Below are 15,630 nucleotides of genomic sequence, written 5' to 3'. Positions count from 1 at the left end.
GTTAAAAAGCACAATAAACATAATTTTTATTACAACTGGAACAAGGCTTTCATTTCATATTTTCTACTGGTGGTTTGACTACCATGGATAATATATTCATTTATTCTTGTCTAGTAAATTTAACACCTAGTCTGCTCTACTAATGTGTACACCATCCTCCTGCAAGGTGACAATTACTCTTATAAACCAATTAGTTAATAATGTGTCTATCATTTTTATAATGCATATCCCATTAATTTACTTTTATGAAGGCGATGTATACATCAAAAGAAAAATTATATTTCCTCCTCAATTTGCCTCACCATCCAGACAGGCATTGGAAAGTAACATGGACTACAGTGACAACATTTAAAGGGGGCAGACCTACTGTACTTCATCATGTATACGATTTTTTAAAGAGATTTATTTTGTAAATAGACTAAAAGAGACTAAAAAAGACTAAAGTAGATCTTAAAGAGGAGTTCCAGCCTGGACGACATTTTTTTTAAGGTCAGTAGCTACAAATACTGTAGCTGCTGACTTTTAATATAAGGACACTTACCTGTCCAAGGAGCCCGCAACGTCGGCACCCGAAGCCGACCCGTCCATCGGTTGCGGATGCAGGCCCTGGCATCATTACTAATATAACATAAAGTGAAGCCTTGCGTCTTCACAGCCTGTTTCCTACTGTGCATGCGCGAGCCGCGCGGCCCCAGAAGGCAACGGGGGAAGGAGGAGGGCACGAAAAAAAAATGCAGAAGTGACGTATCTCGCCGCGGTGGCATGGGACAGAAGTCCCGAAGAAAACATATCAAAAAAGGTATGAAAAAGTGAAAAAAGGGGGGGCGTTTTTTTGTTTTTGTTTTTTGTTTTTAAACCGAGTTCAATTTGTGCCTGGAACTTCGCTTTAACCACTTCAGCCCGGGAAGGATTTGCCCCCTTCCTGACCAGAGCACTTTTTGCGATTCTGCACTGCGTCGCTTTAACTGACAATTGTGCAGCCGTGCGACATTGTACCCAAACAAAATTGACATCCTTCTTTTCCCACAAATAGAGCTTTCTTTTGGTGGTATTTGATCACCTCTGCGGTTTTTACTTTTTGTGCTATAAACAAAAAAAGAGCGACAATTTTGATAAAAAAATTGCAGTATTTTTTACTTTTTGCTATAATAAATATCCCCCAAAATATATATAAAAAAAACCCTATTTTTTTCCTCAGTTTAAGCCGATACGTATTCTTCTACATATTTTTGGTAAAAAAAAAACGCAATAACGATATATTGATTGGTTTGCGCAAAATTTATAGCGTCTACAAAATAGGGGATAGTTTTATGGCACTTTTATTATAATTTTTTTTGTTTATTTGTAATGGGGGCGATCTGCGATTTTTAACATGACTGCGAAATTATATTGGACACTTTTGACACTATTTTGGGACCATTGTCATTTATACAGCGATCAGTGCTATAAAAATGTACTGATTACTGTGTAAATGACAGGGAAGGGGTTAAACACTAGGGGGCGATCAAGGGGTTAAGTGTGTCTTAGGGAGTGATTCTAACTGTGGGGGGGATGGGCTTCAACGCACATGACAGCGATCACTGCTCCCGATGACAGGGAGCAGTAGATCTCTGTCATGTCACAAGGCAGAATGGAGAAATGCCTTGTTTACAAAGGCATCTCCCCATTCTACCTCTCTGTGACACGATCGCAGGCCCCCGGCGGACATCGAGTCCGCGGGCCCCGTGGTCATGGAGAATGCGGCGTGCGCGCCCGCAGCACTGCTTCTTAAAGGGGACGTACCTGTACGCCCTTTTGCCCACCCGTGCCATTCTGCCGACGTATATCGTCGTGCAACGGTCAGGAAGCAGTGAAGTAGCATGCTGCAAAATATGCCAACACAGGTACAAACTATAACTTGACCTCCAAGTCAGGTAGTATACAATTTTAAAGCTGAACTCCAGGTAGATATAAAAGCCACAAATCAATGCAGCTCTGTATTCATTTATATATCGATATGTTTATTATTATTTTTAATGCAAGCAATATAAGTACCTGACTTTATTAGCCTCTTACAAACCCTGTACAGCAGATCTTAGACTAGGACATGTAAGAGCGGCACAAGGAGTCAATCAGTTGTGCTGCACTGCAAGGGACATAAGAGAAAGGAGCAGAGTGACAGAGAGATGAGCTCATCAGTGTACTGCTTCTCATTCACTGTCCAATGACAAACTGAGGGTGTGGAGGAGATCTATTAGTGTTATTGTACTGCAGCAGGCAAAATACTAGATGTGGATGCAGACCTATGCATATCTTAGGACTGCATTGACAGAAATACAAATCCTTTTGGCAATAAAAACAGCTCCCCTTTTATGTATTTCACCTGTGTATTTAGCTGTTTGCCTGGAGCTCAGCTTTAATCCCTTGCCTGCCAAGGTAGGTTTATAGGTCTTGGTATATAAGGTGTATATAGAGCCACTCGACCACTTTTATGACTGCAAGTAGGTATCACCATGAACGTCAGCATGAAAGCAATAATTCCAGGGCCATTATTTCATGGTTACGACTAAACTGATGACTTGTAATTGCTTATCAGCAATTCTTGGTCATTTTTTGCAATTTTGGAATGCACACATTTCTAGGTCCTTGACATGTTTGGTATTTAATTACTCAACTCAACCCTATCATCCATAAAATAAAATAAAAAAAACATGCATTTTGTTGTGTTAGTCTACACTAAAATTCATTTTCGTGTATTTTTTCCTAAAAATATACAGTATTGTAAACGCGGATAAAAAATTGTAACTGATACCAGTTTATTCCACGGGGCCTCTGCATTTTAGTATTGTGGGTACCTTTTAAAGTCAGTTTAGATATCTACTTTATATAATAGTTTGGGGGGGGGGTTTCTAGAAAAAAAAAATAGATTTTAATAAAAACTTTAAAAGTGTCCTGATATAAAAGTGGGTAAACTATTGCTCCCATTCTAACTTCTGTAGGTTTGGCATACACAGTAAACTGTAGGTTTGGCATTCATTGCATGGTAAACTTTAGGTTTGGCATGGCACCCATTCTACCATCTGTAGGTTTGTCATGTACTGATAGATTAGTATCACCCTTCGAGACCAAATGACATCAGTTCTTTGGGTTTGTACCTTGACATAGTCATATTCACACAGATAAGACAGCTCCAGGTCAAAGTGGGTAAAGTAGATTTTGACCCGATGTCCCTCAGGGACTTGGATGTTCCAGGTCAGAGTCTGTTCATTAGGGTACGGCTTTGGTAACCCAGGAGAAGCGATCCTTCCGAACAGTCCACTCAGTTCTATGCAGTATGCATGTGGGAGGATTACGATACTGATAATTAGAAGATGGCAGAGTCTGCAGAACAAAGATATTTGAGATCTTAGTTTATTCTATTCTTGAGGCATGAAAGGAAATGATAAAAAAAAATATACACATGGTACCAAACAAATCCCAGGCTCAACATAAACAATTTTTAAAAAGTTTCATCTGTTGTAAATTCTTTGACTTTTTATTGTAATCAAAGTCGGTACGTGGTTCTTTTTAACATTTATTGAAATTTTTTTTTACAATATAGAAAAAAACACCAGGTGCAGAAGTTTTGAGATCCAGCATTGGAATATATAGAGATGTAAGAGCATGCACTGATAAATACAGTGGCCCTGGCCGGGGATGACCAGGGGGGAGGCAATAAATGGAGATGGCCTACTGCCCAGATTTAACAAGAAAATAGGATAAATAGAGTAAGTATGTTTTTCTATGGCCGTTACCAAAGCTTAAAAGGGCAAAGAATTTGTTTTGTCTAAGGCCAAAGAAAAAGATGAAAGAAAATTTCCTCTCTACCCTAAACTCTTCCGCCCAAGGGCCAAGTTGTGAGGCAAGCAATGAGGTCCTGTTCCGAGGTTGAGAGTTGCTGTATCTTGTCTAATTACTCCTGTAAGACGGAGGTGTACAAAGAGGCCAAAACAGATTGGAAGGTGCAGCGAGGAATTAGGTTGTAGAAGGGTAAGGAGGGATCTGGAGTTCCGGATGCTTTACCAGGCGTGAAGTCATTCATTGACTATAGTTAAATTCTACAGCTTCCAATAATCTAGCTGTTGAGTACACATTTCATGACTCCTGAACTTTACATTACACAAGAACTCCACTCTGGGTAAAGCTGAATTCCAGGAATTTAGCTTTTTTGTGAAAAAATTGCAGACATACCATGAGTTAAGTCTAACGAGGTGTCTGCTGCCTGGTAGACTTGTCTCTGTTATTATTATTATAGGGGATTTTTATAGCGCCAAAAGTTTACGTAGCGCTTTACAACTTGAGGGTAGACAGTACAAATACAATACACTTTAATACAGTCGTAATCTGTGGGCCCTGCTCCTTAGAGCTTACAATTTTAGAGGGAAAGTCAAGAGATACAAGAGGTAATAATTGTGGGTGATGTGCTGATTGAGAAGATAAATGTACAGTTGTTAGGTGGGGGCCAGATAGGCTTCTCTGAAGAGATGAGTTTTCAGGGATCGTCTGAAAGTGGATAAAGTAGGAGAAAATCGGACGGATTGGGGTAGAGCATTCCAGAGGATGGGAGAGGCTCTGGAGAAGTCCTGAAGGCCATGGGATGAGGTGACAAGGAAGTTTAAGAGCAGGAGGTTTTGGAATGTTGTTATTTTGATACTAGCCGCCGCTCGGATCTCTGCTCTCCAGTCCACGATGACTCCTCTCAGTCGGCTCCTGCCTGTGCCTGTGTTGATAGGCTGGCGGCGGTGTTGGCGGGAAAAAATGTGCTTATATTATTGGCTGAGCGGGCCGTGGCGGTGGTGGGCTGGGCAGAGGCTGTGCAGCAGGAAACTCGCTTGGCGGCTCAACAAGATCGGATCTTCTCGGGTATTTCCGGCATTGCGCATGCGCAGTTCTGACCCAAGCCGATCGCCGCCATTTTTACGGGCACTTTTCCCTTACTACGGGCTTTCATGGGCACCGGAAAAACGGCTTGTTTTTACGGGCTGCCGGTAAATCTACGGGCGGTTGGCAACACTGATACTAGGTTAGAGATGTAGCTGGGGGCCAGGTTGTGGATGGCTTTGTAAGTTATAGTTAGTATCTTGAATTTAATTCGGTGACTGAATGGAGGAAATGGCAGAGGGGTATAGCAGACACTGAGCGGGTTGTGAGGTGGATGAGCCTGGCAGCAGTGTTCATGATGGACTGAAGTGGGGATAGCCTATTTAGAGGTAAGCCAATGAGGAGGGAGTTGCAGTAGTCAAGGCGAGAGATGACCAGGGGGGTGGATTAGAAGCTTTGTGGTGACATTGGTTAGGAAGGGGCTGCCCCTAGTCACATGGGGGGGGGGGGGGCTAGTAGAGTTAAAAAGGAAGTGAAAGCTTCCTCTGAGTAATCTGATAAATCATGTGCTCTGAGAGTGGCAACGCTACAGACAGAGGATCTGCTGCTTTTGTGTTGCCACCAACTATTAGGAAGTGAAGAAGAAATAGCAGGATCAACCAAGTTTTTCCTAATGTAGAGCAGGTCAACGATTGAAAGCTTCTGCTAAAAGATACCATACCTCATTTTATATATGATAAATAAAGGCAAAAGTTTTTTTTACCTTAAAGCGGTGTTCCTGTCGTTTTTATGTTTATTAAAAGTCAGCAGCTACAAAAAGTGTAGCTGCTGACTTTTAATAAACAGACAGTCACCTGTCCCACGGTCCAGCGATGCGGCCACCCGAAGCCTTGCTCCTCTCCCTCTCCTCTCCAAGGCGCCAACATTGCAAGTGTGGGCATGCTGTGCCTTCTCAGTGGCTGGGCAAGCTTCTGGGACCTGTGGTGTGTCCCAAAAGATTGCAGGGAGAGAGGGGATGAGGAGGAGTAGCCTAGGTGGCGAGAGCGGAAGTGGGAGCTGGGTATCTGTCAAAACTAGGTATCTGCCCCCCCCCCTCAAAAAGAAAATGACTTGCCAAATGTGGCATGTAAGGTGGCGAGGGGTGCTTAAATCGGAAGTTTCACTTTTGAGTGGAACTCTGCTGTAATGCATTCTGTGCATTAAGAACCTTCTAACACTATTGCTCCCCCCCCCCCTTAAACATTAACCCTGTATCAGTTCAGCACTGTTCCTAGCTTTAGTTCTTCCTTCCCTTCTCTATGCTACGCTTAGCTGAGAGCAGTGGGAACCATTGGCTCCTGCCGCTGTCAGTCACATCATGTGATAAGGCAGCGGTGGGCGGGGCGGGTTGCGTATGTCTGTGGATGCACGCAGCCTGGCTCGGGATCGAGCCTGCACAAGTGCCCCCATAGCAAGTGGCTTGCTATGAAGGCACACAGAAAAGAGGAGGAGCCAAGAGCACCGGCAGGGGACCCCAGGCGAGGAGGTACAGGGCTGCTCTGTGCAAAACCATTACACAGAGAAGGTATGTATAACATATTTGTTGTGTTAACAAAAAAAAAACAGCCTTTACAACCACATTTGCATTTGTTAAAAATAATTAAATATATCTTAAATACAATTAGTTTAAAATCCATCTTTGGGCATACAACGCCCTTCCAGCCCCCTCTTCAGCCCCAATCAGCATTTTTCTTTTTTAAAATGGACACCTTTTAGATGCTCTTCTATACACCCATAAGTCTGCGGTGCAGCATCAATAAGTCATAAAGAAGTGCCATCCCACCAAAAAGGACCCTCCTCCCCTGCAGCAATAATATAGAAGAGTTTTGGTCATTTAGAACTTTTTTTATACTAACACAGCGATTAGTTTGGCAAGTTGAGGGGGGGGGAGGGGGGTATGGAGTGCCCCAAGTTTAGTTTTAAATTTTAAATTATGACTTGGGTTTCACATGTTTGTGATTCTGTGTACAGCAGCACTCAGACTGGTGGAAGGGTGTAGTAGTAGAGCTAATCTGGAGCCTTGCATTGTCCTGACAAGGAACGTGTTGACAGGAGGAAACAGAAGAGAGATGATCAGATGGCCTCATCAGTTGCTGCTCTTTTTCTTTCCAATCACAATTGGATGCAGGGAAGAGAATTAGTTGTGTTGCATAGCTGTAGCAGAGAAAACTCAGATCCCCAGCCTGGCTGTTCTTAGTGGCAGGTCTGTACAAATCTCAGGGCTTAAAGTAGAATTCCATAATAAATCGAATTAGTCTTAAAAATGCTCTCCCCCTCCTAACACCTATACCTGTGTAAGAAAGATGTATATATAGATGTATATATCTATTTTCATCCCACTCAGGTCTGGTCACATGATCCCATGTGTCAGCCAGCAGCTGCTGCAGGAAAGACATACCTCCCAAATGTCCCTGATTTCGAGGGACTGTCCCTGATTTGGAGCAATGTCCCTCTGTCCCTCTTTCCTCGTCATTTGTCCCTTATTTTGGTCTGATCTGTATAGTTATATATATAAAATGCATTTTTTATCTATTAAAGTGTTTCCCAGTGATAAACCTTTCATTTGATTTCTAAATTCTAAAAGCCAATATAAAGCAATAGTAGTGGTAAAAAAAAGCATTTGTGGGTTTAACCAATCTTGTTTTTTTTGTACAATTCTCCTTTAAGGGGGTGTGGCAAGGGGGTGTGTCCTATGCCTGCATACTTTTGCTGATAGGTGTCCCTCATTCCCATCTCAAAAAGTTGGGAGGTGTGGGAAAGAGGAGAGAGCACTCAACAATGGCTGGGAAGGGTGATGTTACCCATAGGCTTCTATGGCCCATTCATTGTCAATGCTTCCTCCTCTCCCCTGCAGTTGCCGCTGACTGACACAGTGGAGCCAGATCAGGTGAGGGGACCAGAGCAAGCTGAAAATAGGTAGGTATGTACATGTTTCTTACACAGATTAGCATACCTCCCAACTGTACCTGATTTTGAAGGACTGTCCCTAATTTGGATCAATGTCCCTCTGTCCCTCTTTCCTCCTCATTTGTCCCTCATTTTGGTCTTTCCCATAGTTGTATATAAAATGCACTATTTATCTATCAAAAAGTGTTTTCCAGTGCTAAACTTTTCATCAAATTTCTAATTTGTAAATTTCAAAATACAGTATAAAGGAATAGTAGTGGTAAAAAAAAAAGCACTTGTGGGTTTAACCAATCATTTTTTTTGTCCAATTCTCCTTTAAGGGGGGTGTGGCAGGGGGTGTGTCCTATGCCTGCATACTTTTGCTAATAGGTGTCCCTCATTCCCATTTTAGAAAGTTGGGAGGTATGGGTTATTTAGCATAGGTGTTGGGGGAGCATTTTTAAAACTAGATAGGTTTATCCCGGAATTCTACTTTAACCACTTGAGGACCGCCCCACGCACATATACTGCGGCAGGTTGGCTGCTCTGTGCCAGATCACATATCTAGTACGTGATCTGACACTTCCGCGTCTGGGGAAGTGGTTGGACATGGCAGGAGCCAATCAGCCGGTCCAGCAGATGCGATGTCCGCTGGGACCCGCCGATCATTTGGTAGACAGGCAGATTGGCAGTCTGCCTATGTAAACAAGGCAGACCACTGTTCTGTGAAAGGGGAATGTACCGATCCTACATAGTTACATAGTTACATAGTAGGTGAGGTTGAAAAAATGCACAAGTCCATCAAGTCCAACCCATGTGTGTGATTATATGTTAGTATTATATTGTATATCCCTGTATGTTGCGGTCGTTCAGGTGCTTCTCTAATAGTTTTTTGAAACTATCGATGCTCCCCACTGAGACCACCGCCTGCTAAGCAGGAACACAGATCTTTACCAAAGCACCTCCCTCACAGTTAGTAAGCACTCCCATGGAACCCATTTAACCCTTTGATTGACCCTGGTGTTAACCCCTTCCCTGCCAGTGTCATTAACCCCTTCCCTGCCAGTGTCATTAACCCCTTCCCTGCCAGTGTCATTAACCCCTTCCCTGCCAGTGTCATTAACCCCTTCCCTGCCAGTGTCATTTGGATCAGGGTCCCTCTGTCCCTCTTTCCTCCTCATTTGTCCCTCATTTTGGTCTGATCTATATAGTTGTATGTAAAATATACAACTATATAGATCAAGTGCATTTTTTTAGCACTTGTCGCAGTCCCGCTATAAGTCACTGATCGCCACCATTACTAGTAAAAAAAAAAAGAAAGAATAATAAAAAAAATATATATATATCCCATAGTTGGTAGGCTTGGCCTAAATTGATTGATTGAAATTTGATTTTTTTTAAATGTTATTATTGGATGTGTTTTTATCGCAGAAAGTAAAAAATATAATTTTTTTTTTTAAATTGTCGCTCTTTTTTAGTTTATAGCACAAAAGATAAAAACTGCAGTGGTGATCAAATACCACAAAAGAAAGCTCTATTTGTGGGGGAAAAAAAGGACAAACATTTTATTTGGGTACAGCGTCGCACAACCGCGCAATTGTCAGTTAAAGTAACGCAGTGCCGCATCCAAAAAAATGGCCTGGTCAGGAAGAGGGGTAAACCTTCCGGAGCTGAAGTGGTTAAAGGACAAGACATACAAATCCTTTGTCGGGTAAGGCAGCAGCCATGTGTGTATTTTAGCTGTGCGTGAAGTTCCAGTTTTAACATGTACATCTGGTGAAATAACTAAATAAAACCATTAAAGCGGAGTTCCCACACAAAAATGGAACTTCTGCTTTTCGAAATCCTCCCCCCCTCCGGTTTCACATTTGACGCCTTTCAGGGGGGAGCAGATACCGCACTTGGCGGTGAACGGTCCGGGCGGTTCTGCAGGATAGCCTGTATCCTGTCAGGAATTAGCCCTGTACCCACATACTCTGATATCATATGGTCTGATTCCCTGTTTGACCTATGTCACCCTCCACATAGTGGTGCTCTTCTCCCTCCTATGTCTGTATGCAGATTATCTGACTGAATCTGTGGACATTCTAATAAACATCCTGCCATAGTGTTTGCGACTTAGTCTCCATCTGTACGGTGGGATTGCGGGATGCCCCCTTTGCCTGTGGGTTGGATCAGTGTGGATAGAGTGGGGCCAATCATAGACACCCGGGTCCTCGTTATATCCTTTGGACCTGGGGTACTTGACACCGTCACCGCTGCGATTTTGGCGCAGATGCCCCGATACTGACATGCTTGGGATTATGCTCCACGATTTGTCTCTGATGAAGGGACATTCTGTCTAGTCCCGAAACGCGTAAGACCCGTGGCAAGACTATTGAACATAGCCTTCATTCCTGCATATCAGTACAGTTTTGTATAGCCTCCTAATGGTTTTATGATATTGTATTTGTCATGTTATGTTGATTTTTTCAATGTTTTTCATCACATTTTTTTCTACCTAATAAATTAAATTTTAAATTTTAATATGGGTTGCCGTTAAAGTCCCTTGAATCCTTTGGGGGTAATTATTTATGTATCCTGACCTTGGGGATGTTGGCAACAGTTATGATTTAGTTGAATAGCACCCCTTTTCCTCTTTTTGATACCTCCCAGGAGCACTAGCGAGCACCGGCACCGAGGGAAATGACGGCAGGCGCCTTGGAGAGGAAGAGGCAGATTACGAGGGACCCCCTAGCAACAGACCTGAAAAGGTGATTAAAAAAATAATTTTTTTCCAAAGGTTGTTATTTATATTTAATGCAGCTTAATAATGTAAAAAAAAATCATGACTTTAAGTACTTTACATAATAATGGTGATTGAACGGACAGTTCAGTATTGACACCCCCTGGTACTTTGTGCCTGTGCCCCCCCCCCCCCTCCACCTAGTCCTAGTGGTGTCAGCAGAGGAAAGTGTTGAAAGCCTCCAGGTCATCAAAGGAGCATTACCTCTGGTTCAGATCAAGGGAACAAAACTTATTATTATGTACATTTCCTGAAACTGTGGAATTATGTTGTTTTGTCAGATTAGATGCAAACCGTACTTAGCAGCGTTATTTTTTTATCCCTCTAAAGCTGTAGTGCCCATCCCTACCTGGACGCATCTGACCTCATTCCAAGTCCTTTTATTCAAATCCACTGATTAATGTTACCTGAGTACATTGGCAGAGCTCTTCTCAGCGTTTTAACTGAAATGAACAGACTGGCAGGGCTCTGGAGGTTTGGAGCAGATCTGAAATCAGAATGGAGCTGAGCTGGGGTGCACATTCTGCAGCTGCCTCTATCAGCACTACTTTACACTTCAATGAACATCGGGCCAGTATGCAATTAAATTTATTGTAACAAAAACAAAAGTATATTTTATGGCTCACTTCATTTGGCATCACACATTACTGAACCATGCCTGTGTTATCGTGTTGCAGTGCTACTCATTTTGAATTGCATCCTAATGCAATAAAGCAGTGGTCTCAACTGCGGCCTGGGGCCCAGATGTGGCCCTTTGCTTGTTTTATCTGGTCCTTGCAGCACTATTTTCATCCACTGATGCCAACAATGGGGCATAACTCCTCACATTGACACCAATGAAAGGGCAGAATTCCTCCCCAAGACACCAACAATGGGGCAGAATTCCTCCCAGTAACACCAAAGATGGGGTCCAATGGTACCAATGATGCGGTACAATTGCTCCCAATGACAACAATGATGGAGCACAATTCCTCCGATTGACACCAAAGCAGGGGCAGATCCGGGGGGGCAACGGGGCAATTGCCCCCTCTGATAATGCAGGTGAGTGAGTGGGCGGGTGGCTCCACGGGTGAGAGCGTGGGCGGCTCCGCGGGTGAGAGAGCGGGCGGCTCGGTCGGTGAGCGGGCGGGTGAGAGAGCGGGCGAGCAGCTGTGAGGCTCAGTGTGTGAGCGGGCTGCTGGCCAATCAGGGAGCCGGTGGGTGGGGGAGCAGAGAGATGACATCATCTCTCTGCTGCCTGACTGGTAATCTGCTGCCTGACTCTGAGACACAGCAAGAGACCACCTTAACAGGAAAGTGACAGAGCAAGTGACGATCCACAACACGTGGCAGGTGACGTGGCAAGTGACAATCCGCACCTGGTGACAGGCAATTAGCAACATGTGGCAGGTGACGTGGCAAGTGACAATCCGTAACGTATGACAGGTGATGTGGCAAGTGACAATCTTCATCTGGTGACAGGCGTCGTGACAAGAGACACGCTCAGGGCTCTCACTGATTCTGCATTATGGTGAGTTGAACTCTATTTCATTTTATATAACAATGTAATAATAGAAATAATGTGCTTCAATCATCCTGACACCATAACAACCATGGTGCCGTGATGATTGAAGCGCCAACACCAGCCATTGCCCCGATAAATTGCCCCCAAAAAAAATTTATTTTCTGACAGTGCCCCTCCCGAGACAAGACTCTGGATCCACCCCTGCACCAAAGGTGGGGCATTGTTTATCCCCACTGACATCAGGACCTCTTCTACTACCAATGGCCACAGTCTGGCCCCCCTTAGGTGTGAAGGACAGTAAACTGGCCCTTTGTTTAGAAAGTTTGGAGACTCATGCACTAAAGAAAGGTACTTTGTGTTGCAACAAACCACAATGTACAGTATGCACTACCATGCGTTGCATTCCCCAAAAAAGAGTCAGGTGCAGTTACCTGTGCGCTGTGGTGCAATAGAGTAGCACCCTCCTAGATAGGTGCTAGGTTGGGTAAATTTAGCTCTTAGCTCCACTGTAATCAGTTGAGCTCTATATGATTATTTTGGTCTGTTCTGTTTTTCACTCACGTCTGGAGTGTTCTGGAAGATAGTGGACTGGGAGAGTCAAATTTAGCAGATAAATATTTATGCAGCCTCAGCCAATCCCTGGGGAGAGTGCCCAGATGGTGGCTCGGAGGGAATATAAATAGTATGGGGCCTGGAACAGAGGGGTTCTTGTCCTGGAGGAGGAAATCCAAGCCTGTGGGGCTGCTGTCCTTCTGGGCAGCCCGGCTGTGCTTTCTAATTCCCGTCAAGGTCCCCACTATGCTAGCTGGGGGGGCCTATTCTGCTTTGCGAAGCTGACTGAGGGTCTTCTCTTCTTTGGAGATCTGGTCTGAAGTCTTCACAGGAGAGATGTCAGGAGCTATTGGAAGGAGGTATCTAATTATCCAAGGACATTAGTTAGTACAGACTGGTGTGAGAGATCCCAGTGACTGTGTGCTGCTGCTATCCCTCTTGCATTAGAGTTAGTGTTACCCAAAGGGAACATTGTCTATGGTGGTCCAGTTTAGCTCAGCCCATCATTTGCTGCTGCAAGGACTTGGCTCAGATTCTTTAGGAGGAAGATTAGTATCCTCAAGTTATTTATTAACATTGCTGGAGTATCCCAGTGTTACCTTGCACCCATCCAAGTTCAAGTTTGCAATAAAGCAATAAAAAAAAGAATGTCCCTAGACCGATTACTGAGCCAGAAGAGTGACTGTGACAGTGTGCCTGGCTGTTGGAGCATCTACTGGGAAATAACTATGGTACCTAAACAGCTGGCCCGTATGGGGTTGAGCGCTACATGGCCATCCTATTCAAAAAGAATGGGCAGCCTTAACATAATGATCAGTTATATTTTAAGACTACCGAAGTTGCCAATGGTGTTAACACACAAGAGCACAGTAATTGGGAAAGTCCGGACAATGATAGTCAACTTGCAAGCAGACCAAATACAGCACAGAATCAAGTTACATACAGGGACGGCCCGTCCATTAAGGGCGCATGGACGCTCCCCCCTCCTGACCCCCCCTCTTCCATCACCGGTTCTCCTATCCATGCGTCTGGCCCCTTTCAGGACACTGGCGCCAGAGGCTCTAATAGGCTTCAATATATGGTGGTCTGTTACAACAGCGAATCAATATTCACTATTGTAACACTGATCCTCCTTCCGGACAATCGGAAGCTGGGTTTGACACCGGTCACCTGTTTGGCTGAAACGACAGGCGATCCCATTGGACACCTAGGAGGAGGAGGGAGGAGCCGCATGGCGGAAGGCGCCGTGATGCAGAGAGGACACAGGAGCCGCTGCCCATAGGAGCCCGCAACCCGCCGCCCATAAGAGCTCGCAATCCGTCGCCCTTAGGAGCCCGCAACCCGCCGCCTGTAGGAGCTCGCAACCCGCCACCCATAGAAGCCCGCAACCCGCCCATAGGTGCCCACAATCCAGCCGGTGCCTGTCGCCCGTAAGAGCCCGCCCGCAAGCAACAACCAATGGGATAAATGCCGGGGTAGGGGAGTGCCGCCGACCAACCGGGGGGGGGGGTTGTTTGCTGCCCCCCCCAAAACAAAAACCACCTTCCGCCACTGCTTACATAGTTGGGAAGAATAAAGACACCTGTCCATCCAGTTCAACCTGTATCACTGTGGTTGTGTGTGTATGTGATTATGTCACTATCTATTCCCATATCCCTGTATATTGTGTTTGCTAAGGTGCCCAGCTAAACCTTTTTTGAAAATATCGACACTCCTTGCTGACACCGCCAACTGTGGATGGGAGTTCCATATCCTTACCACGCTAACAATACCTCTTACACCAGTTTAACATTTAACCACTTCTTGTCCAACTTGTCTAAGTGGCCGCGTCTTGTTTTTTTCCAATGATAGAATCACTATTAAGATATTTGTAAATTGCATTGATTTCTCCTCATAGTGATTGCAAACCCTCACCTTGTAAAACAACCCATTCAGTTTAAAACAAAAATGAAAGGAAAAACCTTTGTGTATAGATATAAAAAAAACATTATAAATACCCTTTTTTCCCCTTTTTTATATTCCCTCTGTTACTGGCTGCATGGTAAGCGCCAAACATCACTTCCGTCCCACTTAAAGGGGGGGAAAAAAATTATTGAAAATAAAATTACTCTTTTTTTTCTGCTTTTAAGTGTAAATGTGAGATCTGAGGTCATTTTGACCCCAGATCTCACATTAATGAGGTCCTGTCATGTTTTTTTTCTATTACAAGGGATGTTTACATTCCTTGTAATAGGAATAAAAGTGACCCCAATTTATTTATTTTTTAAAAAGACAGTGTAAGAATAAAAAATAAAAAGTAAAATAAATAAGAAAAAATAAAAAATAAATTTAAAGCACCCCGTTCCGCCGAGCTCGCACGCAGAAGCGAACGCATACGTAAGTTGCGCCCGCATATGAAAACGGTGTTCAAACCACACATGTGAGGTATTGCTGTGATCGGTAGAGTGAGAGCAATAATTCTACCAAAAGACCCCCTCTATAACTCAAAACTGATAACCTGTAGAAATTTTTAAACGTCGCCTATGGAGATTTTTATGTTGGGTATCAATTTACTCGGCGTAACAATTATCTTTCACAATATAGAAAAAAATTGGGCTAACTTTACTGTTGTCCTATTTTTTTATTCAAAAAAGTGTATTTTTTCCAAAAAATTGCCCTTTTAAGACCGCTGCGCAAATACAGTGTGACATATAGTATTACAATGACCGTCATTTTATTCTCTAGGGTATCTGAAAAAAATATATATCATGTTTGGGGGTTTTAAGTAATTTTCTAGCAACAAAACCTGACCTGACATAAACAACAAGTTTGAAAAATAGGCTTGGTCCTTAAGTGGTTAAGCGTCTCTTCTCCAGGGAGAATATGTTTTATCATTATAGTCTCTCCTCATAGCTGAGGTCCTTCACCCCCCTTATTATCTTTGTGGTCCTTCTGTGGACTTTCTCCAGTTCCACCACATCCTACCTGAGGACTGGTGACCAGAACTGGACAGTATACTCTTGACAGAGGCGGCTCTCTAATTAGG

At 43.7% G+C, this 15,630-nt stretch overlaps 1 protein-coding gene across 2 annotated transcripts in view; it reads right to left on the bottom strand.

Moving 5' to 3' along the window:
- Positions 1–15,630, bottom strand: part of MASP2 (MBL associated serine protease 2) — a 77,497-nt gene that overhangs the window by 56,271 nt on the left and 5,596 nt on the right. For both annotated transcript variants that reach the window (XM_073603464.1, XM_073603465.1), the window contains exon 2: positions 3,135–3,360. In XM_073603464.1, coding sequence (XP_073459565.1) covers positions 3,135–3,360 — 226 coding nt within the window. The remainder of the gene's footprint in view (positions 1–3,134; positions 3,361–15,630) is intronic.

This window comes from Aquarana catesbeiana, linkage group LG10 (assembly GCF_042186555.1).
Source record: "Aquarana catesbeiana isolate 2022-GZ linkage group LG10, ASM4218655v1, whole genome shotgun sequence".
NCBI lineage: Eukaryota > Metazoa > Chordata > Amphibia > Anura > Ranidae > Aquarana > Aquarana catesbeiana.
Note: the sequence above shows the minus strand (reverse complement) of the source record. Positions and strands in the feature narration are given on the sequence as shown.